At 37.6% G+C, this 27,243-nt stretch overlaps 1 protein-coding gene across 6 annotated transcripts in view; it reads right to left on the reverse strand.

Annotated features, from left to right (window-relative positions):
• Positions 1–27,243, reverse strand: part of ZFYVE28 (zinc finger FYVE-type containing 28) — a 154,711-nt gene that overhangs the window by 47,552 nt on the left and 79,916 nt on the right. For all 6 annotated transcript variants that reach the window (XM_054066094.1, XM_054066093.1, XM_054066095.1 and 3 more), the window contains 5 exons: positions 13,751–13,888; positions 10,864–11,066; positions 9,059–9,148; positions 7,543–7,632; positions 4,231–4,332 (listed from right to left, as the gene is read on the reverse strand). In XM_054066094.1, the coding sequence (XP_053922069.1) occupies positions 4,231–4,332; positions 7,543–7,632; positions 9,059–9,148; positions 10,864–11,066; positions 13,751–13,888 (623 nt within the window). The remainder of the gene's footprint in view (positions 1–4,230; positions 4,333–7,542; positions 7,633–9,058; positions 9,149–10,863; positions 11,067–13,750; positions 13,889–27,243) is intronic.

Below are 27,243 nucleotides of genomic sequence, written 5' to 3' on the forward strand. Positions count from 1 at the left end.
CAGGTAAAGAGAGCTTCTGCAACCCACCCTGACAGCAGCAATGTGCTTCCTTCTCACAGAGGCTTCAGAAAACACAGAATTTAAAAAGGCATATGTTGAGGTTTCACCTGCACGTACTTCTTTTTTGTCATAGTATCACAGGAAGGCAATCTAGCCCTGAAAACAGGAGGAACATTTTTCTTCCAATGGCTACAGTCATCAGCAGAAAAATAAAGCAAGTTCTTAAGACGTATTCCACTTGCTACAAACAGTAGTAGAAATTTATTCTGCCTATTGCAAAACCAATAAAGATATTTTACTCTACTTCAAATATCCAGGGTGCAGAAATCACTTCTTCAGAAGACCTGAGGCCAGATGTCCATCTATAGACAAATTCAGCTGAGTAGAGGACGTGGCCACAAAAAACAGGTACACTGATCTCACATATTCACCAAGCCTCCTTCATTAACTTTGCTCCTACTCTGACTAGAATTTTAAATTGTCTGTTTTCAGCAAACAGCATCAGTGAAGCCGGCCTGTGCTTCAGTCGATGCTCTGAACAGAGCACAAACAGCTGTCTTTATGGAGCTGCTACCACAAGAACATGAGGCAGGTATAGGAACGTGATTTGCATTCTCCTGGCTTCCGCGGTGCTGACCTGGGCTTGCTGTATCAATGTCTGCAGAACTGCTTCAATACATCCACACTGAGAAACCAGCACTGACATAACAAAAATCACTGATACTCCTTTACTGCAAAAGTTCTAAACCAAAGTGAAAAAAAACGGGAAAACTAACCATCTTTCCTCTGTTCACTGCGCACACTTTAAACGCGTACGAGTTTCATGAGCGCCCCCCCATTCTTTAATACACTGGCAGCATGTACACTGGATTTCATTTCTAGCCAATGATATAGAAATGTTTCAGTGTACTTAAAATAGTAGGATCCACTGATTCTGCACCACTTGATCTGCTATCTGCTTGATTCTGCTCCACTGAAAGCCACGGGGAGCCAGTCATCAATTGTAATGATCCAGAAACAAGCACCAGGCAAGCAGAGGGCTCAAAACTGGGCAGAATTAAGGAGTCCTGCAAAATTCCAAGTTTGCTCACCTCTAAAAATCTCCATATAGCAGCCTCAAAGGTAAACATAGTATAGGTAATATTTTATCACAAGAACGTTCAGTGTCACAGGTATCAAAGTTAAATATCTACGCATCTATCAAATGATATGCTTTGTATACTTACTAGCAGAGCACAGTAGTTTGGCAGAAACGGTTCAAATGTCTTAGTTTAAAAGGAACAGAGGTAATACCAAATGTAATTACAAACTGGTGGATGCATAAAATACTAATGCTGATGCCTTATATCTAAAATAAAAATCAACACAATTGCCTTGCTTAGGTATTAATTAAATCAATCAAAGTCATTGTTTGCTGCTCAACCTTACTGAAACATAAACAAGAACTCTTACTGTTTTTGCTCAGAGAGTCTCTACAATCTCCATTGTTTTCAAAGTTGCCAGGCACCAGTAGGACAACAAAAATTTTCCTAGCTAATAGATATTTTTCTCTGTTAGTTCTGATTTAATTATGTGGATCCACGTAAGTACAGTAGTTATCACTGCCTTTAAGAGGTGGAATGTTTTAGGCTTACACAGATTAAAAATTACCTATAGTCCTACCAATTAATCAGTCGTATATTTGCTGTTATTCCATGAATTAAAATATTGAGTAGGCTAAAACATTATACAATTTTACAGAGAATTTAACTGGGATGTGATCATAATTTGTAGTAAGATGTAGTTCTGTATTCTTGCAGCAGTCACACAACTGCAATACAAGATGTGGCTATTTTAACAGAAGACTACTTGAATCTCTCTCTGTGCCTCAACTACTGGTGATGGAGACTGGAGAAAGACTTCTGAAAAAAGTGTTCCCTTTCTGCTGGGGACTTGCTCAAATATCTCATTAAATCTCCCCTTATAGGTTTCTCACTCAGCAGGAATTGCAGCAAGATGAGCTAAAAAAATCTGCACTAAGAAAAAATCTAGACTTCTAAAAGTAATTTATTTATTCTACATGAACAGCAGACTTACTTGCATCTCATTGTCATTTTCATTCAAGGTATTTACCATTCAAGAATATTACTACATTATTTTGAGCCCCGTTCTTCCAAATATCCAAGTTCTGTGACATTACGTTTTAACCTGCTTAAACTTTCACTCTGACAGATGCAGTCTCACTACAAATGCTCTGCAAACTTTGTCTGTTAGACAACTGAAATCACATTTCTTAATGCTCACTTGGAAGGACACATTTAAGTCTTAAAGTATATCAGAACATTTTCCAAAATCAAATCTGAGTAATTTAATTTTTTGAAGTTTGCATTGAAAACTGTAGTTATTGAAAAAACAGACATTTTATTTTACTAATGTGCTTTCAACCTTAGCATTAAGTTCAGCGAAACTGAAAAGTAAATGGACTAAGCAATAAACTGACTTCACTGATTTTCATTTTCTGTATTGCAAAATCTAATGTGTAAGCAGAAAGAACAGATTATGGGAAGTATATTACCCTTTAAATATTCTTCTAACTTTAGTCAGTCAGTGGAATGCTGGTTAAAATCTCTGTGATAGCCATATAACAGGAATAAGGTATTTTAATGTAAATTTCATGGACTTCTAAAGCTTCAGCACCATTAAAGTTTTTTTCCCCCTCTAAGTAAATTTTGCTCCTCAACTCATGTTCTCCTCTCCTCAGGGTTTTATAAAACTATAACAACTCAACTCCACTCCCCCTAACATATTGATTCATCAATTTTGACATTTCTCTTGGAACGGGTCCAGAGGAGGCTACAAAGATGATCAGAGGCTGGAGCACCTTCCATAAGAGGACAGGCTGAGAGAGTTGGGGTTGTTCAGCCTGGAGAACAGAAGCCTCCGAGGAGATCTTATAGCGACCTTCCAGTACCTGGAGGGGCTACAGGAAAGCTGGAGAGGGGCTGTTCATACAGCCTTGTAGTGATAGGACCAGGGGGAATGGGTATAAACTGGAGAGGGGCAGATTTATACTAGACATAGGAACTGCTTTACTTTGAGTGTGGTGAGACACTGGCACAGGTTGACCAGGGAGGCTGTGGCTGCCCCATCCCTGGAGGTGTTCAAGGCCAGGCTGGATGCAGTCTTGGGCAGCTTGATCTAGTGGTAAGTGTCCCTGCCCATGGCAGGGGGGTTGGAACTGGGTGATCTCTAAGGTCCCTTCCAACACTAACTATTCTGTTATTCTATGATTTCAATATGAATATCATTAACGTACCTAAAAATAAAAACTGTATCACATCTAGACAGAAATACTACAAAATCTTCAAGGGACACTTCTGGATATTCAGAAAAGGTAACTTCAAAAATAGGCTCCTTTCTGAATCTTCCCTGACAGAGTTTGCATTCTCCCTCAGGAGACGCCTCAACTAACCGGTGAAAGGAGCTTAATCTGGATAAATTTATCAACGTGAAAACTATTGTTACATCAAACCGTCATCATGACATACAGGGAAGGAGATAAATAGGTAAAAATTGGACACAAGAAAAACTGCTGCCAGATCATCTCTAGAGATCTCTAGGAATAAAATTTGCGGTTGGTATATAATCTTGAATTTTAAGAAAGTAATAGGGCTTATGGATTTAGAAAACAGGGGTTTTTTTTAACACCCAGATAAAACACCTAAAGGGTAAATACAAAAAAATGGAAGATAAACAACCTTTAAAGATACAGCTACATTTCTCCAAAATAACAGATCAGACTTCTAAAGACCTCAGCTAAAAAAATGTTTGGGCTTTTTATATTTAAGTTGAGCCAAAGAACACATGTTCAGTGGCTACTGAGACTGAAGCACTGTGAAAAAAAGGTATATATAAAATGATCCATCCTGTAAAAACAGAGCCACAGTACTAAGACTGATAGTCATCTCTATTAGATTAAAAATTAACCAAATACTGCATCATAACATACTAAGAAAATGTAATAAGCCTAGTTAAACAGAAACATTGATGCTAATTAGAAACAGTATTGGCCAAAAATAAACTGCAACTTTTGTAGTTCAGGCATCATCCCACCATAAGGAAAATCTGAAATGTAATAAAATGATATTCAAAAAAAGAGAAAGTATTATGAAGAGATGAAAAGTTCAGAAAACTCCCATGGAACGAAAAACTACATAAGAGAAGCAGTTGCAACCATCTTTTATTACTTGCCTTATTTTTCTGAGCAGAGTGTGAAAAGGTCTGAAGAGTTCAGACATATCTTCTGGTTTATGGTCCAAGTTTAATGGTCCCTCAGAGTAGACAACAAGGCCACTGTAATCCAAACACATGCACGAACACACACAAAAATGAGTTTTCATTACAGAAAGCAACTGCTAAATTAAGATGTCAGAAAACCAACTGTACGTAAACATTAGAACTGCATTCAAGTTACATACTATCTTACTTTTGTCTCATTCACCCACAGTCAGAAGTAAATGCCATTTAAAGCAACAGGAAAAAGATCCCCTCTCTTCTGTCCACCATCCCCTTAAGCAAGAGGAAAAAAAGCAATGGAAGCATAAGGGGAAGAACATACATTTATTTAATACTGTGGCTAACCCATGAAAAAATAAACCAAGAAACTGATTATCAAGTAATTTGGGGAGGGTCAGTTGACTTGAGTGAGATTGCAAATGGCTTTTTCTTTCCAGCCAAATAATGTCTAGGTAAAACGTTGACTCAACCTCCTATTTTTCTGCCTCTAAGATAAATACAAACATTAATATGGTAAAAAAGAAAATACATTTGCAAAATCACATAAAACACATTTAGACGATACCATGCTTCTAAATTAACTCAGCACGTGTAGAAACCTCCCTGGAAAGAGATTAGTTCATGATCCTGAAAGCTTCCATGTACTTCACTGTAGATATCTCAATAGTTCCTCCTGACTGAACCACTACTGCCCAAACCTGTCTGAGTGTCAGGGATTAGACAAAATCTACCTTCTTCACCATTATCTGCTGCATCATATCGCACTGTGTCAGAGAGAGAATTCCAACCACACGAGGCACCACTCTGCTTAAAACTGTTTAATCCTCTGCCCACTTTAAAAAAACCCATGTGTTTCTCAAAGGCAAACAGATAACACATTTGCACATTTGAGATTACATAGGTCTTATTTTTCCCAGGCTGTTTTCCCCTTCCTGCCCTTAGTCAATACTCAAGGCATTTCAAAGGTACGTTCCTTCCCTTACTCTTAAATGATATGTTGCATCAGAGAGCTTTCTAGCTACTCTGCATCCAAATCATCCAGAGTAACAGTGACCTTCACTGACTAACAAGTCTAACTAACAAGACCGCTGAGGTCTTTTGCTCAGCAGCAGTTCACTAGCGAGCACACGGCTGGCTCCCTGAGACAAAGCAGCAAAGTGGATGTCACAAGTGACATCAATCCCACTGAAGTACTAAGTGACATCAATCCCTCTGAAGTACTAAGAGACGGATTGCTTACACTCTGTTCATCACCTGGGAAATACTGCTTGCTCTTCTGTTTACAGACAGAGAGTCTGGTTCATGCCCTGGTACCAGGATAGTACCGTGGTCTCCCATCAGGCTGGAAGATGGCCATCAGAAACTTCAGGATTGTCAAGATAACAGAGGGTCCAAGAAATTTGACCAGTAAACTTCATCAATATTGCATTGGGGATGAACTATGGTTTTCAGGGTAGGAGCAAGGAAAGGGGACAAGCGAAGAGAGAAAAAAGTTGCTTTGCGCGCAAGTCACACTTTTTTGGTGGTTTACAACAAAGTATCCTGTTACCAAGGTTACATACTCTTTTTTTCTAAGCCCTCCGAGCTTCACAACCAGGATACCAGGAAGCAAAGCAGTTAATGCTGACTCATGTACTAATGTTCTGTCTAAACAAATGTTACGTCTTTGCCGAGAGAAAGCTCAAGGCTGCTCTCACCGAACACAGAACTGATGCAAAATCACTACTCCCTTAGTAATTTCCAGGTATAGTTCACTTCCAATAAAGCTTAATTCACAGAAGAAATTAAAAAAGAAAATAGAAGAGGGATTTTCAAAAAAAAGATTATGAAATGGCCCATGTATGTATATGAAAGCGTTCTGAACCGAGTCTGACTGTAGTTGTACCATGGAAAGAATTGAAAATTGGGAAAAAGCATGTCTTTGTATTTCTTGCTAGGTTCAAAGTTCACTGACACCTGTTAACACACTAGGCAATATACACTATATAAAACGCATGGTAAATGGATATTTGAGAAGAAACCATATAAAAAAATGACTGAAAGTATTCCTTAAGACTGAGGTGATTCAGCATCTCCTGTACCAGGGCCATCCTGAGAATTAAAATACAACAAAGCAAAAAGCATGGCAACTTTGAGTTGCATCTGCCTTGTGTTTAAAGGCTTCTCCTTTCACAGTCCAAATAAAAGGCTTGCATTTCTTCCAGACAACACCATTATCTGGATGGTTTTCTGTGGAAATTCACACACCAGTGATTTATTTTCAAATCACCAGATACTTTGGAGCAGCTAACTTGGTTTTCCAGTTAGTTATGATTTATTCTTTTTCACTGTTTCTTCCAGCAGCTGCAAAAGGAGTTCTCACATTATCACTGTCTTTGATAAGCAGATTATTACTCTTATTATTTTTAGAATTACAGTCACAGACAATATGCTGTTTATCAGGAACAATGGACCACAGGGATTTCCTGAGGAGAAGCGTATTACACCCAGGATTTGGTTTCTTATTTCCCTCAATTATACTACCTCTATTAGCTAACTTAAAAACATTCACAGTGGTAAAATGCTAAAAATATGCTTGGTTTACTCCAGAGAAACTGCTGTCTTATTGTATCACAAACACTCACTAGGAAAAACACATCTGATTTCTTCAATACTGCAAAACCTGCATGAAGCTAAAAAGTAGTTTAATTTAGTTGTCTTGAGTGGTCAGTACAGGGCACAAATCTACATGTAAATTATAGAAGTTAATACTTTCCTTGAAAAAGATGTAAACCCAATTCAGTGGTCATGATAAAGTTTGTCATGACAATTCCATTCGAACCTAGAGCCATTAAGAAAAATACAAAATCCCTATCGAAAATCTCTGGTGTTCGAGACTTGCAACTTTAGGTCATATTACTATGAGTGCCAGAAATATCTGCCTTCAAAAAATATTTCTGACAATGTGATGTTCGATAGATGTTCTTAATTCATTTTTTTATTTCCTTGTGGATGATTACTGATCAGTTTTTCCAGGTTCCTGCCTCCTGTATTTAGAGTTCTACCTTCTCTTTTCTTTTTTTTTCTCTTGATATTCTACATTAAGCTGGTAATGATTTAAAACAAAACAAAACATCACCCTCTTCTTATCATTTTTTTTTTTTAAAAAAGAAAGTAGAAGCAAAGTCAGATGAAAGAAAACGCACCAAAATTCTGAATAAAGTTTTTGAAATCTTCAATAAATCTCTAAGTGAGGCAGAGTGGAGAGTAGTCAAAAGAATTACTTACCATACAATGGCTAATCTCGGAATTGTAAACATTAAAGCTGGTTCATAGTCATCTATCATATCTTGAGTGAGGTATCCAAGCCTTAAGGCTCTAAGCAGAAGAATAAAAATATTTAGTAAGAGATGAAATACTCAAAGAATACATTTCAATAGGAAAAAAACTGAAAAAATTGTTATAAGCCAAGCCAAACTGATAGTGTTTAATTCATGAACTATTTTTGTACAATCTAAAACACTAAGTATATAACTGACTGCTGTTGTATCTGCTTTAGTAAAAAGAAAGAACATAAGAAAAAAAAATTATTCACTTAAAGCTTTTATAGGTGTCCAAAATCATTTTTATACCACTTCCTCTTTTGATTTACAAGCTTCAGCTTGTTTCGGAAAACCACTGGTGCTTAGAGATTTAAACTGAAAGAAACATCTTTCAAGTAATAAGGGAAAGTATTTTGTTTCATTTCTGAATAAAACTTACTGCGATCTTCTAGGTCAACTCTCACTAAATTAACAAAACAAACAAAGAAAACACCAGCCGTACACAGCAAGTACTGAAGTCTGAGCATTTAATATTTGCAGAAATATTCCCAATTGATGGGAAGTAATCCCTCCTACTTGTTGTGACCATTTTGAATTGTAATGCTGTCTCTTAAAATGCTTGAACACCTCTGATCTTGGAGTCATCTACAGATCGTGTCAGTGTGCTCTGCGACCCTTCATTCCTTAAGGGAAGTATCGACCACACCAGACCCAGAGTTCCCCTAATTTGACAGCAAAGCCAACACTTATTCCTAAGTGTGTTTCATAGTCAACTGGTCTCCAATCATCCCACTCAGACTACGGTTCACTAGTTTCCTTTTGAGAACAGTATTGCTCTTCCCAAAACCCCACTAGAGCTGGTGATTACACTTGCTGTTTCCCTCTACTTCCCACCTGCTGGGGGGTCAGGGTTGGAGTGGAGGGGAAGAAACATTGACCAAAATAGTACATTTAAAACATTTTTTTTATCACCTTATACTCTTAAAAATTTATCAGTTGCTGCATTGTTTGGGTTTTCTAACATCGTCTCTTCATGCATACAGAGTCAAGCTCCAGTCCTCCAAGATTTCAAAAACCTTTATGATAATCACTACAGACTCACAGATGACTTTAATCATCTCCCTGTGTATTCTTGCATGAAGTACCATTAAATCTTCATGCCTTAAACTAATCTAGCTTATTTAAATGCTTAGTCTTCATTTACACATCTATAACTAGGCATACCGACAACATCGTTATTGTTGGATTATTAACTTCTAGGTTTTTTTGTCTAGAAAACAAAAAAGCATAGGTCTGCACCTGGCAATCTCGCTTAATGCTTTTTAACTTTGTACTTGAATACTTACTAGGAAAACAAAATACCCGGTGAATACCTGCTGTTTTATGATGCTTCTTAAAGACTACAGTTAAAGTATTCCTACAAAAGCTCAGACTGAAAGTAAACACAGAAATGAAACCCAGCACTTAACTAAAATGCTTACCTCTCCACAGTTTCACAGAAAAGTACGATTACCTCTTGCTGTACATAATATTCCTTTGGAGACTTCACAGGTACCATGGCCGACACATAACTATAAAGATTATAAAATAAGGTACTGCTACTTTATATGCTTTCACAGATCATTACAAATAAGAACAAACCTAGGAAAAATCATCTTAGAGAATTAGCCTTTCCTGTACCATTTGTATTTATTTTGACAGGACCCATGACGAAAATTGTACAAAGTAAGTGTCTAAAAGAAATGTAGCAGATTCACTTATAGCAGGTTGAGGCAGTGGAACCCAGTAGTAATTGAGAAATATAATTACACACATTTAACAACCAGAACTCCTTACTGTGTGGTACAGGGAGACAGATCCTAGAAGGATCTTTACTGTCAGATCTTGAAGACAGAATAGTTTATTCTGCATTTCCTCAAGGAAAAAAAACTTACCAGAAAGGGTCTTACTCAAAATTTTCTTACAGAAATACACCTATACAGCAGAAAGAATTTAGGAGACTTAAAAGTTGGCCTTGTTTCCATGTGGATTTACATGCACTAATTCACAAGGTAAGAACCATCAGTAAAAGAAGTGGTTTTCCATCATCATATTATTTGATCAGTCACTTGTAGACTACAGGTAACACAGGAAGGGAAAAAGCTGTTTACAAAACAATGGCACAGAAAAACATTGTATGCAGAGACTTTGCATGGACAGGCCAGAAACTGTGCACAGGCACTGTCAGAAAACAGTTTGATTGTCATCGGTGCCTGCTCTCAAAGCCACACTTAAAATCATGTTTTTAAACAATGTTCTTGGTTAAATTTTTTTTCAGTATAACAGTATATTGATTTTTTTTTAATTATTAAAAAAATACTTATCTGAGTAAAATAATACAAGAGACTATGAACACTGAACTGAGGGAGGACAAACAGTAATGGAAGACAAGACAGTCTATGGACTATTCCCAAAAAAACTTTAAAACACTACTCAATTTCAAGAAACCTGTTCTGCTGAGGGTAGGAAAGGCTGTATTGTATTAGATCCATAATCTTATCCAGTATCCCATTTAACTATACCCACCACTGACACCCAACAGACAGGAAGCTGGCTTCAATGCTGAAGCACAAGGCAAGAGACTAGGCCAGTGTGACCTTTGATGCAACAAGCAGTTACTTTTCTCACCCCCAAAGCACTTATTTTTGCTATAAACCTCCAAGCTATTTTTCAGTCATAAGGTTTTAATTCAGTGAGTTCCTCCGGTTAATTATGGCTTGTGTAAAAGCACTTCCTTCATCAGATTTCAATTTGCCTTCTTAAATTCACAGAGTGCGTCTTGCTTGTATCTCTAAGCACAAGCAAAAAAAACCCTCAGTCTCTAGAATATTTTGTTATCTTACTTCTATTTAAAAAAAAAAAGTCTCTTATTTGTCGCCTTTCCTCTGACAAAAAAACCCAAAACATTAAGGGCAGAGATTTATCGCTTCCTTTTGTGTCTTGGAAAACCTCCCTCAAATGCCATATGCCAGTATGCAAATAGAAGATTATAGACTGGTTGAAGAGAGCAAATGTTGATTGCTAAAAAGCTATTTAATTTTCTTTTCACCATTGCCGCACTGGAAGGAAATAAATCTAACAACACAACAAATTACTGAGGAATTCAAATACCATGATAAAATAATTACATACATTTTCCATTAAAAGAAAACAGAACAAAACAGCCAACATCCAAAAACTAAGAAGCCACACAACAGCTATAGTGGCCAAACTAATGCTCACAACACTTTTACTTCAGATCTTTTACCTTAGCTCAAATTCGGCAAAAAGGACATCAAAATGCTTGAGTGAATCTTTCATTTTTTCTGTGTAGAGGTTCAAATCCCTTAAGGCCTGGTCACGAATGATATTTCTAACTTCTTCTAGGCTTCGGGTCAGATCCTTTGCCAACGGCCTCATAGCCATACTCTCAATTTCACGATTCATAATAATTGAACCAGCAGCCAAACACTATGAAATACATTAAAAGAAAAAACATGAGTTTTTACAATGTTACTTTTATGTTTTAAAACAGTATAAGATGTGAACTTTAATACTTTGAACAAGGGCGGTACTTGGCCCCAATTTGTTGCAAATTAGTAAACAAGTGAAAGACTTAGGATTGGTAGACTGAGAGTCATAAGCCTTCATGTAAAAGATTAGGGAGCAGCTCAGTCAGGGAGACACGAGAAGAGGGAGAGGTTCAAGTGCAAGAACAATGCTAACAGAAGAACTTCAAAAAGCTCTTCCCCAACTCCTTAGGCAATAAGTATTGGTAGGATATATACTGTAGGTACGCAATGACTGCTTCCATAAGAAGGATGTCAGTCCAGCTGAACTACGATGGCAGAACTGTTTTGATTCAGGCCAGACTGCTTGGTTTTGTAAAATAAATATCTCCCTTACTAACAGAAATTCTGCAACCATCATGCCTTTTGCACCAGCTGTCAGACCAGGGATCCAGCTATCAGACCAGGGATCCAGCTATACCAGTCTCCTGCCTCCCACAGAAACTGTGAATATATTTTATAGGAAAGAACAGGTCACAGAGTGATTCTTCCCATTCAGTTCCTGGAAAGCAGCTATTTAAGAGACTCCTTGGCCCTAGAGTTATCCATGGGCCCTTTCTGACTAGCTCACAAAGACATTAAAAGCTGATTTTTACTGTAACACGTTAATAAAACTTTAGAAACTTCCTATTAAAAACATGCTACTTCATCTCTGCCACTGGCTTTATTCCTTCATGTACAACTTTGGAAGACAATAAACATGGATATAAATCGCTGTATTAATGGAAATACATTTATTAAATGAAAATACCCAAGGTTCTTCTAGTCACAAAGTTCTCTTTTTTTTTTTTAATTCCTTTTTTTTTCATTTCCATTGGCAGCTCTGTGTTCCGCTCCTCTTCCCTGCACCCCCTTGGATGTGAGGCATTTCTGCAGCTCTGTATGGAGGACCTGCAATCCCAGCCTTTGCTCAGCAGCCTGATGCACCAAGTCATGTTTTAAGGGCACTCGGGGAAAGTCACATTCTCACCTCTTAACAGCCCAAGCAGTATTTGTGGGAAAGTATGGATAAGGTAAGTCTTACCTGTTGATAGATACTCTTAGTGCAACAACTCAGTGATTGCACTGACAAGGACACATAAGTGTATATTTATAACAGTCCACAAAGCCTTCTGTACTACATGAATTTAGAGGAGGACAGTGTCTGCAGTAGTATGAGTTAGCATTACTTCATCACTGCATGTGTTACTTTCTCTGAAACTTACAGGTCTCTCCAGTCTGTTGGTTTCATTTGGAGACAGCGTAAGTTTGATTTGGAAAGAAATTAGCTTAGGTAACTAAGCATTAGCTTAGGTAACATAAACAGTAAATAAAGGGAGTACCTAGAAGGTACTGACTGTCTCAGTGACTCCCTCGAGCATTTTCCATGATGTAAGGAGAAGTTACTACACTGGTTGGCATTTCTCCTGTTTGTTTTCAGGTGTAATCCTGGTTTGTTAGTCCCTTAGAGTAAGAAAGGACAAAGGGATTCGCAGGGATTTGTTATGGATGGTTGCAGGAAGAATCACCCCATCTCCTCCTACCTAGCTGCCAGGGAAGGACCATTAAGCCACGTGTCAGACTCTCAGCACTTTAAAACAGAGCATGGCATCACCTGGATGACATCAGTGAAACGCGCACAATAATGAGAAGAAACACTGCTGCTGTTTTTGCTGAGGACAGGATTATAAAGCATTGACACATCAAGTTCATTTTGCCCAAGACTTCCCTGAGTCAGAGGAACCTACAATTAACAGCAGTCAAAAGATTACGTTTCAGAAACAGAACATATGGAGGCATATTGGACTAAACAAGATAGGAACCCTTGATGGAGAGCGTGCACTGGAAAAAGAAAATGGTAGAGAAAAGAATGGATAAAAAACAGGAACCAAAGGATTGCTTCAAATACAGGAGAGGCAAAACTGAAAACAATCCCACAACAGGCTGTTGTGTGATGGGATGTCTAGACTACTCCCCTCTCAATAAAATTATGGTACTTAAAGGTCCCCCTTCAGGTCAGCAGATCTGAAAGCACTAAGTTTATCATTAAAGATGCCACAATGCTGGGTTTTTTTAGCCATCAGTACTAATGAATAAGTATCTTAAATATCACATCCTTTTTTTTCTGTCACTTTAGGCTTCCCTTCATAAAAATAATTGAAGTTTATTCACTATGAAACTCCCTTGTCCCTACAGGTTGCTGTAGAATGTCTTTGACAGAAAATAGGTAAAAGGAGAAGAAAAGTGGACTTCAGCGTTTAGCAGAGATACCATCATATTTTTAGTACACACATATAAAAAAAGTGACCTATATGCAACAGATATAAGCTCAACAAAATTATGTATGTTTAGTATGAGTTATATTTAATGTAGCCACTAAAATAAAGTGACAGTATGCTTTTATATTGGTTGGAGATAAGCTTTTATCCTGATAAAATTCCCTTGTACATCTTCATTTGTTTCTAAGATTTTCAAAGTATGAGATTTGAGATGGACCATCAGGATGAAAATAAATAAATCAGGAATATTCATTAGACACTAATTTACAAAAGAATAGTTTTTAAGAGGTAGTTGTAATGACACGTAACAGAAACATGAGAGACTTACTTCTGCTCCAAACCAAAGCTGTCCTGCAAGGTTGTCATGGCGTATTTCCTCTGGAAACTTAACACAAAAGTCTCGGTTGGCCCGTTCATGTGGAATGCATACATCCATGATTTGATTTATGATGTTCAAAACATTATCCTGAAGAAAAATAGAGGACAGTATATACACTGTATCTACAGAAATCCCACAATTTTTTAACAGTGTTTATTAGTGAGGCACCAACTGATTAAGTAACATAGAAAATGCAGTATTTAACTCTTGTGGTCACCACACACACACAGAACAAACTGGAGAAACTGCCTAGAAAGAAGAGTGGCAAACTTCCCTTTTTCTAGTTTTCCTAGAGACTTTCTCAGGTTCACTTTAACGACTTCAAAGGGGCCTCTGATGAAAAGGCATGATTTAAAGAGCTTGTTACATCTGGTTATCTGTCAGTAAACCACCAGTAAATGAAGTAGAAGTACAAGTAAAGTAGACTTCTCTCATTTTATCTCATCAGCCCAAACACGTATTTAATTTGTCCCAAAAAGAATGTCTGACGGAGCTCCCTGTAGACATTAGAAACTGAGTTATATTGGGACCACAGGGATTGAACAGAGTTAAATTCATCCTGGGAATCTAAAGCAGGTCGTTTCCACACAGGAGACCCCCTGGGCAAGGGCTGGGGCACCTGCCTGCCATCTCACCCCTGGCCATCGAGGAGGAAAAGAGGACCTGGCACAAGTCAGAGTCTTAATAACTGCTCTGATCTACGCCTGCACCAGGACACAGATTAAAGACCTACAACCAGCTTCTTGATACGCAGTAAATAATCTGTATTTCATTTATTTGAAAAGATAATTTTCACATACCCCTGCTGGGAACTGCATGGAATTTGATTAACATAATAAAGGTAGAGTCAGAACATGAAAAAGGCTGAGTGCTTCATTAAAGATGTTTTGTCTGTCTCACGCTTCTTTCCTACTTAAATAATTCATGTTTTATTTGAAATATTTTTCCAACAAATAAAACCAAATCTGTCTGTATACAACTGTTTAACAGACAGAATTGCTTTAAGTCTACACTTTACCCTTCTATTTTCTGCTGCATTTAAACAATAATAGAAGATAGGAATTTTGAAGAAACCTGCCCCTTTTGTATGTTCACCAACGTAACAAATGCTGAATTTTAGAAACGCAACCCCCTACTCTGTTGGGTAAAACAAACTGTCAGGATTAGTGGGGTGCTTGAACCCCTGGGAATACAAAGAGATGCCCACTGTAGAAACTAAGGGAAAAAACAAATTCACAATATTCCCTAATGTAACTGCAAAGGAAACGAGTTCAGATCCTGAAGAAGACAGAACAGAGCAAAGAAGAACAAGCCCAGCTGCCACCACCTCCACTCTCCAGGATAAGAGGGGGACAGTCGAGGAATCACTTGCAAATCAGCATCACACTTTAGAGTGAGAAAAAACATACTAATAGCAAGTTTCCTATTTTCCTTCCTTCTGTTTCTTAATTCCTGACATTGGGCATACTTCACACATCATTATTTAGAGAGATCTAGCTGGGGAATCAAAATATTTTGAAAGCAGGTCCCATCAGGAAACAAACTTCTAAACCACTTAGTTACCTCCCAAAGTTACAGAGCAAAGCATTAAACTGAGGATTAAATTGTTTAAGTTGTAGAAGGGCACAGTTACTCCTGGTGTATTTTAAATCAGTTATTACTAATCTATTTTGAGACCAGGTGCTTTGCCATTTCATCAACAGAGCAATAAAGGTCGGCACATCAGGATAAAAAAGCCAGATTCTCATCTTCAAGGAATTAATATGTTTGCAAAGATCCTTTTGCATTGGAGGGATACATTGGTAAGAAGTAATCCTGCCAGTTAAATTTTACTAAAGCTGCAGGAAATACAAGTAAAATTAAAACAGGGAACTTTGACAAGAACTGCATTTGAATCTGATTGTATCAGATTTTAAATAGTCCAATTACATTTTAGTTTAAGACACAATATTCCAATTTATTTTACTTGTCACTAAACTTCAGTTTGGGAAAAAGCAATTTTCAATCTCTTGCCTTTTTCTTAAGCTATACAGAATAGGTTGAGACTTGTATCGAAAAGCCTTCCCCCCCTGCAATTTTTATTTTAATGCATTATTTTTCAAATATAATCTTATTTTACAGTACCTGCAAGAATGACTGAATTCCCAGTTCAGAACCATCAACATAGTTACTCAAAATTCCTGATATAGTAAAGAATGCTTTATACAAATAGAATAAAGCAACAGGACACTTACCTGGCCAAGCAATTGTTTTGTATTTTTGTTCTGTGTTTCTAATCATTATACCCATATAAGAAAGTACTGCTGGTCATTCTGTCAAAAAGCTAAGTGAAAAAGCCAATTAAAAAGATGAACAACTTCTCCTGCATACTCTAGTGGTGATACTGGAAGATTAAGGAAAGAATAGTTCATGGAAATTTGCCATTTAGTACATAAATGCTGAAATAATCCTACAAGGTAAATGGCTTTTGCTGTTTCAAGATGTGCAATTTCCCAAATTCTCTGATTTTCTACAGGGTTTATTCTACCCTACTTACAGGAAAAAAACAAATCATCACTTTCCTTCCCTCTACCATTCCTTATGACACCTGGAGCAAACTAAATAGGAAATCTGGAATACTTGCTCCCATAACGATTTCAAATCTCAGCTGCATGGGAACTGGAAGGATGCCAGCCAATTTAGACAGACTATCCCAACGCATTGCAAGCAAATTAGCCTTTTCTTTAAAAGAGCTTCAAGAAACATTCAATTTAGTTAATTACTGTATTCTGCTTTGTAAGCTAAGAAGGAATGGGTTTGGATACATGGTAGCACTGAGGTTTTGCTCTAATTTAAGCAACAGGAATCCATTAGCTGGAATTGAAGTAGTAAATTTTTCACTTGATCTTTCTTTGTAAAAGCCTTTGGATTTCAATGTATCCTTTGGTGGCTTTATCTGTCATCTTGTGGTGGCTTTATCTGTTATCTTTTGGTTTCATTTGCAGTTTTGTTTCAGGTGCTCTGTTTATGCTTTCCAGGTGTACAACAGAGATTCTGCTTTGGGATTTACTCCAAACTCCCCATTTCCTGGAAAACACAGCTCAGTGTTTGATATAAGAGAAAGCACTTTTATTTTATTTCGATAGGAAAACATACTGAGGGGTGGTGAGACAACATATGCAGCTATACACAGTAGAGCACAAAGAAGTTGGTTTATTTTTGGCCCAGCAATAATTGCCCATATACTTAATAATCAGAGCATAAAGCTAACAGCAACTGCTGCATTAGCTTTCAGAATAGGTACAAAAAGAAAAGCCAATAACGTCATCTTACTTATGCTCTGAAAAATATGTTTAGACCAACAGAAGGTGGACTTATCTACCCTTTAGTACAGGGCCTTGATAAAACCTATGCTGGTTTTCCACGCTATCAAATTTAACATGACCTTCTTCGGATCTTTTGCAAGACTTCTTCAGGGGAAGATAACTTTCCATGTTGTTCAGTACCTCTTAAACATCCATTTTTGAATTATCAATAAAATCTAGGCAAGGTAACACAGTTTCTGATGATGTCATTATGAACTTAATCGATGGTATTTTAACCTCTTCGTTTAAAACACATTTTTCATCTCCTTTTCTGGCTTGATGTTAAGTTGCAGATGTCCTTCAACACCACATTTATGACAAATGGAAGCAAATGATGAACACAAATGAAGTTCAAACATAATGGAAGATTTTGATGCAATTAAAGCGATTAGCTAGTAGTCAGGTTTTTATGGGTTACTGTCATTAAAACAGAAGAAGCCAATAATAAGGTGGTGTACTCTTTGATGTAATGGAATTTCAAAGGACTATTTGACTGTGTCCAACTCCCAACTTCTAAATGCCTCCACTTTCTAAAACAAACTTAGGATTTTTCTATGTATGAATGTTGAACAGTAGTGCCTAGTGTAACCTAGCCTACTGTAGAGCAGTACCAAAATTCAATATGAATTAAAGGCAACTTGGAACTCTAACAATTCAAACGCTGCAGCGCTCCAGCCCAGCAACAGTGATTATTGCAGTTTGTGTTGAACTGTAACGTCAAAGCTTTTCTTCCTATCTTGCTTGAACTATCTTGCTAGTGTACCCTCACGCAGACACTAAACACTCCAAATATCACAGGTTTATTGATAGAAATTTTGATCTTAACTCCTGTGTGTATTCAAATTCTATTATGCATACACTCAATAACTGCATCTCCCCAAGTGGAGTGATTGTTACATATGAAATAGTGAAGACAATTTTCAAACAAAAGAGGCCACAGATATTTGAGCACAGCTTCCAATAAAAACTGTTCCTTAACAAAGATGTAGTATTTATTTATTGGCTAAAAAGACATTTTTCACTAAGCCAGCGTGTGCTCTTTTGACAAATTACATTTAAATTGAACTTCATCTTCTGTAAGCATCTCTGCCTTTGACACAAGGACACAATTATGGAATTCATTTCCCTCTTTTATACCACCTACCCAAATATAGCTCACAGTAAATAAAAAAGAATTCCCCATTTACAGATGGACTTTTCAGCTCAGCCTCCCTTTATCAGTAAAGGAAAACTTAAGAACTTCATCCACAGTGAATCAAAATATGACTAAATAAACATCATTGATACAGACATGCTCTTACAGCAGTGCATAGATAGGACTTCCCTATGAAGACTCTAAAATGTTTGTTTTATATTAAAAGGCATTTGAAAACAATCCATTGAAAATAACCTGGAACACTAACATCTCCTTTTACACTAGTTTTACAGCAAAAGAAGAAGAGACATTCACTTTGAACATGGGTATTAGCTGCAATAAACATTAAATGGGCTTTTTCCTCCACAGTACCAGGCAACTGCCTTGCTACTATGGTACAGTGATCCCCAAACTGCCCTAAAATGCACCTCAAGATTTCCCAAGCACAGAAGAATTCCAGTCTAGTACAGAGTTGGCAGCACCTTCTTCAAATCACTCCAAGCTGCTCTGCAGCTGAGGCCACGAGCAGAGCAAAAGCCGTATAATCATGAATTACTGTCACCTTTGCTTTGCCTATTGCAGAGAGAGTGAGCATCCTGCATCCCTAACATTCAGTGCTGTGCCGGCATAGAGCCAGCCTTCCTCCCTAAGGTTCCCTGCTGCAAATTAATTCCCTGACCTGCAGCGCACAGCATTTTCAATCCTCCTTGCTCACAGTCTTAGATAATAGGCAGTTTCTCCGAATGACCTATTCGATCCATATGAGCAAGTAGAAACACGTGAAGTGGCTTGTTAACATGGGAAACCACAATTTCAGACTACAGTACTACACAACATTACGATCCTTTGTTCAAAGAACAAAAATTCACATGATATTTATCACTTTCTAAGATCAATATGAATAAAACTCGGAACAAAAATAAAAGTATTGGTTAGCTGATGGAGTTGTACTGATGGCCCAACTTGTGGCCAAGCTTTTTAGCCTTTCTAGCCATCATGCTAACCGTTCTACCCTGAAAAACAATGGAATTGACAAAAAGTTTCCCAACAACAATGAAGAACAAATATTAAGCAGACAAGATTTAAAGAGACAATTATTTTATTTACTAATTAGAACTGCTTACTGCTGCACATCTGTTTTCTACTCCACTATATTATTCCATTGATCACTTAAAACCTCTAGGGGGAAAAAGGTAAACCTAAAATCTGCAGTTGTAGCCTGACTCCTAACAAACCAAAAATCATTTTTTCTGATACTTACAGGCTATTTAGTGTATTTAGCACAATTATACTCAAGTTCACTTTCTTCATTCACAATGCTTTGAAGCACAGTAAAAACATACAAAAAGGCTGACAAGCCTGCTTGTTTTCAAAAGAAATGTTCCAAGCTTTTATGCAGATGCATAACCAAACAGGTACCTGACTTCAGCTGTTTGAAGGTGTCAGGCACCAGAGAGAAGACATCTGTTAAAGCAATGCAGCTCTCACAAGTAATCATTACTAGGAATAATGAAATGACAAATGTGGTAATCAATTATAAAACAATGGAACCGGAGATGAAATTCTATAGGAAAACAACTTACAAGCTCTATTATCAACCTGTAAACAGTACAGCAGAAACACGCATTGTATGGAATTTAAGGTTACTATTGGCATCATGACTTATATAAAAAATGCTTTACTTCTCAGATTCATTTCATTTTCTAAACTGGCACTGTCCTCACTTAAATTAAATTGGAAAAGATTGTATAGAAGAGAATAATTTTCTTCAGATAAAGCTTGGCTCATTCACCAATCAATCAACTACCCAATTGAGCTCTGTTATATTTTAGAAAAAACTTACAAAATGGTACAATTTAGAAAGCCAGCCTGACTCCCTCCTTAGATCAATGACTAACACCCAAGTGTTCTACTACAATTGAATGGGCTGAAGACGATCTGGTTTTGCTTCCTAATTCTTCCCTCTACTGTTAAATATATCGTCTACTACAGTTTCTACACTTCAGCAACACAAAGGCTTCCTTCAGTCAGCTTCTTCCATTGATCTCAACAATTACACAGCTGTCTTCTTCATTGACCTCCACTAACATAACTAATATAACATCTCACGGGTTGCAAATTAAGAAGGCTAGAAAGACTTAGCCATTACTTTAGCTAAAAGTATTCCTGGCTCAATCCACACTGTTTAACCTTTACATTAATTAACAAAGTAACATCAGGAATAGATTCTTGCCAACTTCTAACCAATCATTAGGTTTCAGAACCCAACAGGGAGTATTTTACAGCTTTGGTCTAACTTGTCTCGTTTAATGAGACCTATTTCTGCATAATTCTACAAGAAAGTGTTCTTCGATGGACAGATATAGTCAAACATGAAAATGTCGCACCTCTGAACTGCCTCATTGTTCACTGTGATTATAGTACATACTCCCAGTCTGCTCTTGTCAAGAATGTTAATGAATACAATTAGTACTTCTTAGATAACTCGCTGCCAATCCACTATGACATTATCATGAGTTATTTAACAGCCCTTCACAGATACCTTCTTCATCAAGGGATGCTCATTAATGCTGACATAGTTTTTAAAAATTGCTTTATTTTCAGCAATGATACAATCAGATAAAGCACAGAATCAAAGGGCATGTTTTTTCCCTAGAGATTCCTTATTCTCATACCACTTAAACACATCAGATAACTGGAGACACCTTCAGCAATTTTTTTACACCTGAAACAGAACAATGGGGAGCAAATGACATAAGGCCATTTTGCAGTCTAAGTGTTAGCAATAGGCAATTTGAGAAGTCAGCCCCTTATCTCACCTACTTTCCAGCCTTTGTTCCTGTCTCCAGGCTGTCTCACCAGCGCTCTCAGCTTACTTGCACAGGAGGCACATGCGTCTGGTTTCAGTGCATTGATCCACAGTAACCCAGGTCATTTCGCTACTAAAGTTCAGAGAACAACTCTGCAAATACAGGTATCAGCACAGCTGAAGATGTGGTTTCCTAGAGGTCTAAGGCTGACCACAGCTTATTTAAACTCGCTGTGGATAAGGATCGCTACACCTACCTCTCTCAACTCCTATCTGTGAACAATGCTCCAGCTACACACCAGTACTTCCACGGCATTGTGTACCCACATGGGCAGTGAAATCAATGTGACCATTTGGCTAAAACACAGCAATCCCACCAAACCCTCCCCTACAACCAGTTTTCCAGGTGATCTCATCCACTCCATCGCTGTTTACTCACCACAAGATCAGTCAGTGTTCCTGGAGTAGACAGATTGATGCTGCAAGGACGGACGGACAGACAAGGCTGCCTCTTTTGATGGTAACACAGTCTTATATCAGTTGAAGTTAACAAGAAGCTCTGCTTTGATGGGGTGCCACGCTTAAGTGTGGCGACAGGAACAAGTATAGTGTAAATTTGCAAAGGAAAATCTTTAAATAAACACTGCCAGTGGACCATGGAATTATGCCTAAGGAACTATGTGTGATAACACAGAAATACAGGTTTGTGCAGATTAATTTTTTTAAATGAAAGTTTATGTATCTTGCTTGCCTATACTCAACCACATGCCCAAGTAATAAAGCTAAGAGATTTACTGAAACTAAAATGTTTATAACATTTCTACTGAATGCCCAAAGGCTTACTTGAATTAAAGACTGGGCAATCCAAATGCACAGCTGCTAAGGTTAGCATAGGACTCTGACCAAAACCACCCAAATTTGCATAAATATTTGCTTCTGAAATCACTGTGCATTTCCACTAACACAGTTATAAAACCTAGAAGTGTTAATTCACAGCACTGGTAGATTTAAAAGCCTTTACCCGCTAGGAGAGAATGAATACACTTTGGATTTAAAAAAAACCCACCAGAAACAGAAAGTCTGATTTCATTGAATACAAAAGTTAATTCAGAGAGTTATTTTGAAGTTCTGCAGCTGTAGACAAAAAGACAAAGTAAGACCAATGTGGTCTGCAGAGCCCAAATCTTTGGAGAACTCTATTCCTACACAGCGCTCAGGCCTAGGATCACCTCTACTATGTATATTTAAAATGAGTGATTTAATGATCTCCTAAAACTACGTGAAGATAACACTGCCTTCATTGCTGAACACCCTCAAAATTTTATTTTTCCTATTCTAAAGTATAATGTACTTTTAGACTCTTATTTCCATTGCAGAATAAGCCAGACAACCACAAACAGGTTAATTAGATCTACTGAGAGAACTCTTCACATTCCAGCTATAGAATTAAATTATTTTCAATTCAAATTTGCAAAATCCCTATGGAGGATAATGGCACAAATAACAACAAATATAGCAGACATTGAGGCCAGAGGTTTGTAGGAATATGTAAAAACAGCAAATATTTTTCAACCTCACTTCTCACTGAAGTCAAAAGTAGGCATGAGTCTGCAAGCCTGTTAGAATTCATCTTTGTTTATTTACTGGTTGGGTGGTTGCATCCAGAGGGTAGTGGTCAATGGCTCAATGTTGAGATGAAGATTGGTTACAAGTGGTGTCCCCCAGCAGTCCATACTGGGACCAGTACTGTTTATGTCTTCATCAATGACAGACAGCAGGATTCAGTGCACCCTCAGCAAGTTTGCAGATGACACTAAGCTGAGCGGTGCGGTTGACAAGCCTGAGGGAGAGCATGCCATCCAGAGGGACCTGGACCCATGTGTACATCATGAGGCCAAGTGCAAGGTCGTACACCTGGGTCAGGGCAATCCCTGGTATGAATACAGGCTGGGGGATGAAGGGATTAAGAGCAGACCTGCGGAGAAGGACTCGGGCATGTTGGTGGATGAAAAGCTTGACATGGGCTGGCAACGTGCACTTGCAGCCTAGAAGACCAACCATATCCTGGGCTGCATCAACAGATACATAGCCAGCAGTGAAGTGAAATGATTCTGCCCCTCTACTCCACTCTCATGAGACCCCACCTGCAGTACTGTGTACTCATCCCTGGAAACATTCAAGGCCAAGTTCAACAGGGCTCTGAGCAACTTGATCTAGTGGAAGATGTCCCTGCTTACTGCAAGGGTGCTGAAGTAGATGACCTTTAAAGGTCCCTTCCAACCTAAACTATTCTATGAATCTATGTGACTACCTCAGACCTGACCAGAGAAAAACAACAACAAAGAAAAAAAAAGTAATTCCTTTTCACAGTATTGGAACAATTCTAAAGCAAAAAATTACAAGAACTTAGGTCAATAAGACAGTTTAGGTCAATGCCTCAGTTGCAGAAAACGATACAACAAGTTTTGCAACCTAAAGATGATCGCTTAAGCTTCTACATGAACTACTAGTTTTATTTTGAGCACTATGTAAGTGCTTCAACAATGACTTTAGCAGTAGTTACCCTGAGGCACCTGAGAAATCAAAGAATACAAATATATGTTGCTTGGTATTTGCTTAAGCGATCTTCATACACAGCAAGCTTTATGTATTCTTAGCACAAACCCAAGAATTTGTATTGTGTATATCATACTGCAGTATCAAGAGCACTACTTTTTAATTAAATTCTGGGATTTTTTCAGGACTATGGAACAAGAAGCAGTATCAGCATATAAAAGAAGAATAGTTTTATTTGCTTCACAGTGAAAAGAACCATGTACTTCAGGTGATGCTGCTGTTGCTCCTCACAACATTACTTTTAAGTGTTAGAAAAAAAAGCACTGCTCTGTAAAACTGAAAATCCACCAGGACAGAGTAGATGGCATAAGTAAAAAGATAAGCATTCTTAACCAACACAGCACACTTCCTGCATAATTCATTTCACACAAGTATTTATTTCCCAAAGCCTTCAAAATGGGAAGTTTTGTGCAAGTACTGCAAAAGCACGTAGTGGCGAAGCCTAGCATCCAATGGCTGCTCTCTGACATCACTTTTCCTTATGACAAGTTGTTTTCATATCAGCCATTCTAAACTTCTTTGATGCAATACTAACTTGCTAATACACACAATTCTTTCAAAAATTATCAAGTTTTTAAAATGACTGGCTAAAAGTCTGCATTTTTTTACCAAGAACGTTGCAGTGCAATGAGTTAATATAAATTCTTTCCAAAGCACAAGATTGAGGCAGAAGACAGTCGTCGTAGCCCTTACACCATAAAAGGAACTAGGAGTTATGACTTCACTATTTAAGCTTCTTCTCCCCCATCTAATTATAAAGTTATAATGACTGAACAAGCTACACTAACGGGTTGCTGTTTCTTTTCTTCCCATCACCCTGAACTCCAGGTATTCAGTTAGCAGTTTATTGTTAAATCATACACTAACAGTAACACTAGGGGAGTCTGAAATTCATCTTTTCTGCCAAAATATTCTGTAATCCCTCCTTTTAATATGTAGAAGGTCTTGTTGTGCCCAATGCATAATACATGTAGGTATATATATGCAGATAAAGACCTATAGACTTCCTTTTGTTCAATAAAAAGACTTATGACAGCTTGACACAAGAATACAAGGCTGCACAATATTCCACAAAATATTCTTCATCATAATCCACTATTCATATGTGAAACATATATACACCCACACAGTGTTACAGTATTGGCATTATATCCCCTGAAAATAGATGAAATAATTAACGATTTATGAATTATTTCATAATGAAAAAAAATAAAGGCTGACTAAGTATGTTAAGGTTACCATGAAAATTAAGTTCCTGCTAAGAATTAACACTGCTAAGAACGGTCTTTAAAAATAATTTGCCTTCTTGTCTTTCTTATCATACCTCCCCAGGATTAAAGAAAAAATAAATGCAAGAAAAGTTTTTTTCTTATATGATTAAGTGAAAAAGCTTCTAATGGAAGAAAATACATATAATCCCTAAGTACAGAAATATCACTAAATAAATAATTTGCACTTATTGTTAATCTTGCCAACGTGGTGCTACCACGTGCATATGGAAAAAAGAAGGCAAACTAAAGTATATTTAAGTCATGAGGCTACATAAACAATTTAGTGGCTAATACTAGAGTTTATTCTCTGCAACAGTAAAAAAAATATAAAAAGGAGAAATAAGTAGAGCTGACAGCAATCCTCTCATGGCACTGCTGAAGAATGAGGAAGAGCTATGAAGCCCCTGATAGTCAGACACGTCACATTACATTAATTCCTACAGGAGTGGAACTCGTGTAGTCTCATACTTGACAAATGCTGAGAGAAGTCAGTTTTAAAATGACCTGGCTGCACTGTCCTCACTTAGCCTTCGAGTGCTCTGGGAACTACACAAGTGTCTCAGGTCCACTATGCCAATATTCTATCAAAATACAAATGAGCAAATTTTTCTTAATATAAAGGATACGATCTAGGGCAAATAATCATGCATTAAGAAATGAAACACCATCTTATCTTTTTAAGCAGCATGTTAGAAAACTTCATATCCTTAGAATTGTCTTCTATAGCTGGGATCTCTTTCACAAAGAATAATATACCGTATTTTTTTAATTTCAACAAAACTGGTGACATCTAGACCAATAAAAATTAATACAGTTCTAATTGAAGTACTGATAAAAAAAATTAATCTTGCTCCTTTCTTTACGCCCTCACATTTTAAATTGTTGACTACCTCATCTTTCACCAAAGACTGATTTTCCACAAGAGTTTGCATGCAATGAATGTGGTTGTTGTGAGCAGATGGTGCAGTATAATCTCACATCACAGTCCCTTCAGTAACCACCTGTGGCATCCACAGCATGCACTATTTAATATGATCACATCCCTGTTTTCACTGATAAAAAATTAATTGTATTTTGCATACAAAGATAAGTTCCCTTTTCATTATTTAGTAATTTGTCAGTCTAGCTTCAGTTTCACCCTTTTACATTATTGATTGCCACCTATGTTGTCATTCCATGGTATACCGATTTTAATTTACTTTTAAATATATATAAGAATAAAAGTCACACTCTACATATTTTTTCCGTTTTCCACTAAAAAGAAATCCACGCATGCTCTATAACAGTTCACTGCAGCTCAATCATGGTTCTCCTCCACTCAGGACATTTTATTTGGCATTTTGCAAACCCTGCAACAACTTCAACATTGTGTGCAGTGGTGTCATGTTTTTTTTTAAATTATTATTAAAGAAAAAAACATGACAAGCTGAGGTGAAAGGCAACTGGGCTGGTTTCCCTGTATCAGTAACTACCTCCTAAGTATCACTTACCCATTATTGTAATAATAATCATCCATTATCAAACATCATCACTATTTCAATGAGAAACTAAAGAGTATCAGATTAAGAGCTTCCCTCACTTTTAGACTTGTCTTATCCATCCATCTCCTGTCTCAGAAAGCACATGTTTTTAAGCCTCTAAGATACACAAAATCTGTATTTCAAAGATGAAAAGTGTGTATATATATTTTTAAAGTAAAATTTTGACTTCGATTGAACAAGACCAAGTGGAAGATCCTTCACCCGGGTTGGGCCAAACCCCAGTATTGATACAGGCTGGTGGAAGAAGGGATTGAGAATAACCCTGCTGAGAAGGATTTAGGGGTACTGGTGGATGAAAAGCTGGACATGAGCCAGCAATGGGCACTTGCAGCCCAGAAACCCAACTGTCTCCTGGGCTGCATCAGGAAAAATGTGACCTCCAGGTCGAGAGAGGCGATTCTCCCCCTCTACTCCACTCTCATGATATCCCACCTGGAGTACTACATTCAGCCCTGAGTCCTCAGCCATGAAAATGATCAGAGGGGTGGAACACCTCTTCTGTGAGGAAAGGCTTTAGAGAGTTGAGATTGTTCAGCCTGGAGAAGAGGAGGACCCAGGGAGACCTTATCGCTGCCTTTCATTACTTAAAGGGGGCTTACAGTAAAGGCGGGGAGGGTCTCTTTATAAGAGTACAGTGACAGGATGAGGGAAAAGGTTTTAAGCTGAAATAGTGGTGATTTAGATGAGATATCAGGAAGAAATTCTTCACGGCGAGGGTGTGGGACA

This window comes from Cuculus canorus, chromosome 4, assembly GCF_017976375.1.
Source record: "Cuculus canorus isolate bCucCan1 chromosome 4, bCucCan1.pri, whole genome shotgun sequence".
Lineage (NCBI taxonomy): Eukaryota > Metazoa > Chordata > Aves > Cuculiformes > Cuculidae > Cuculus > Cuculus canorus.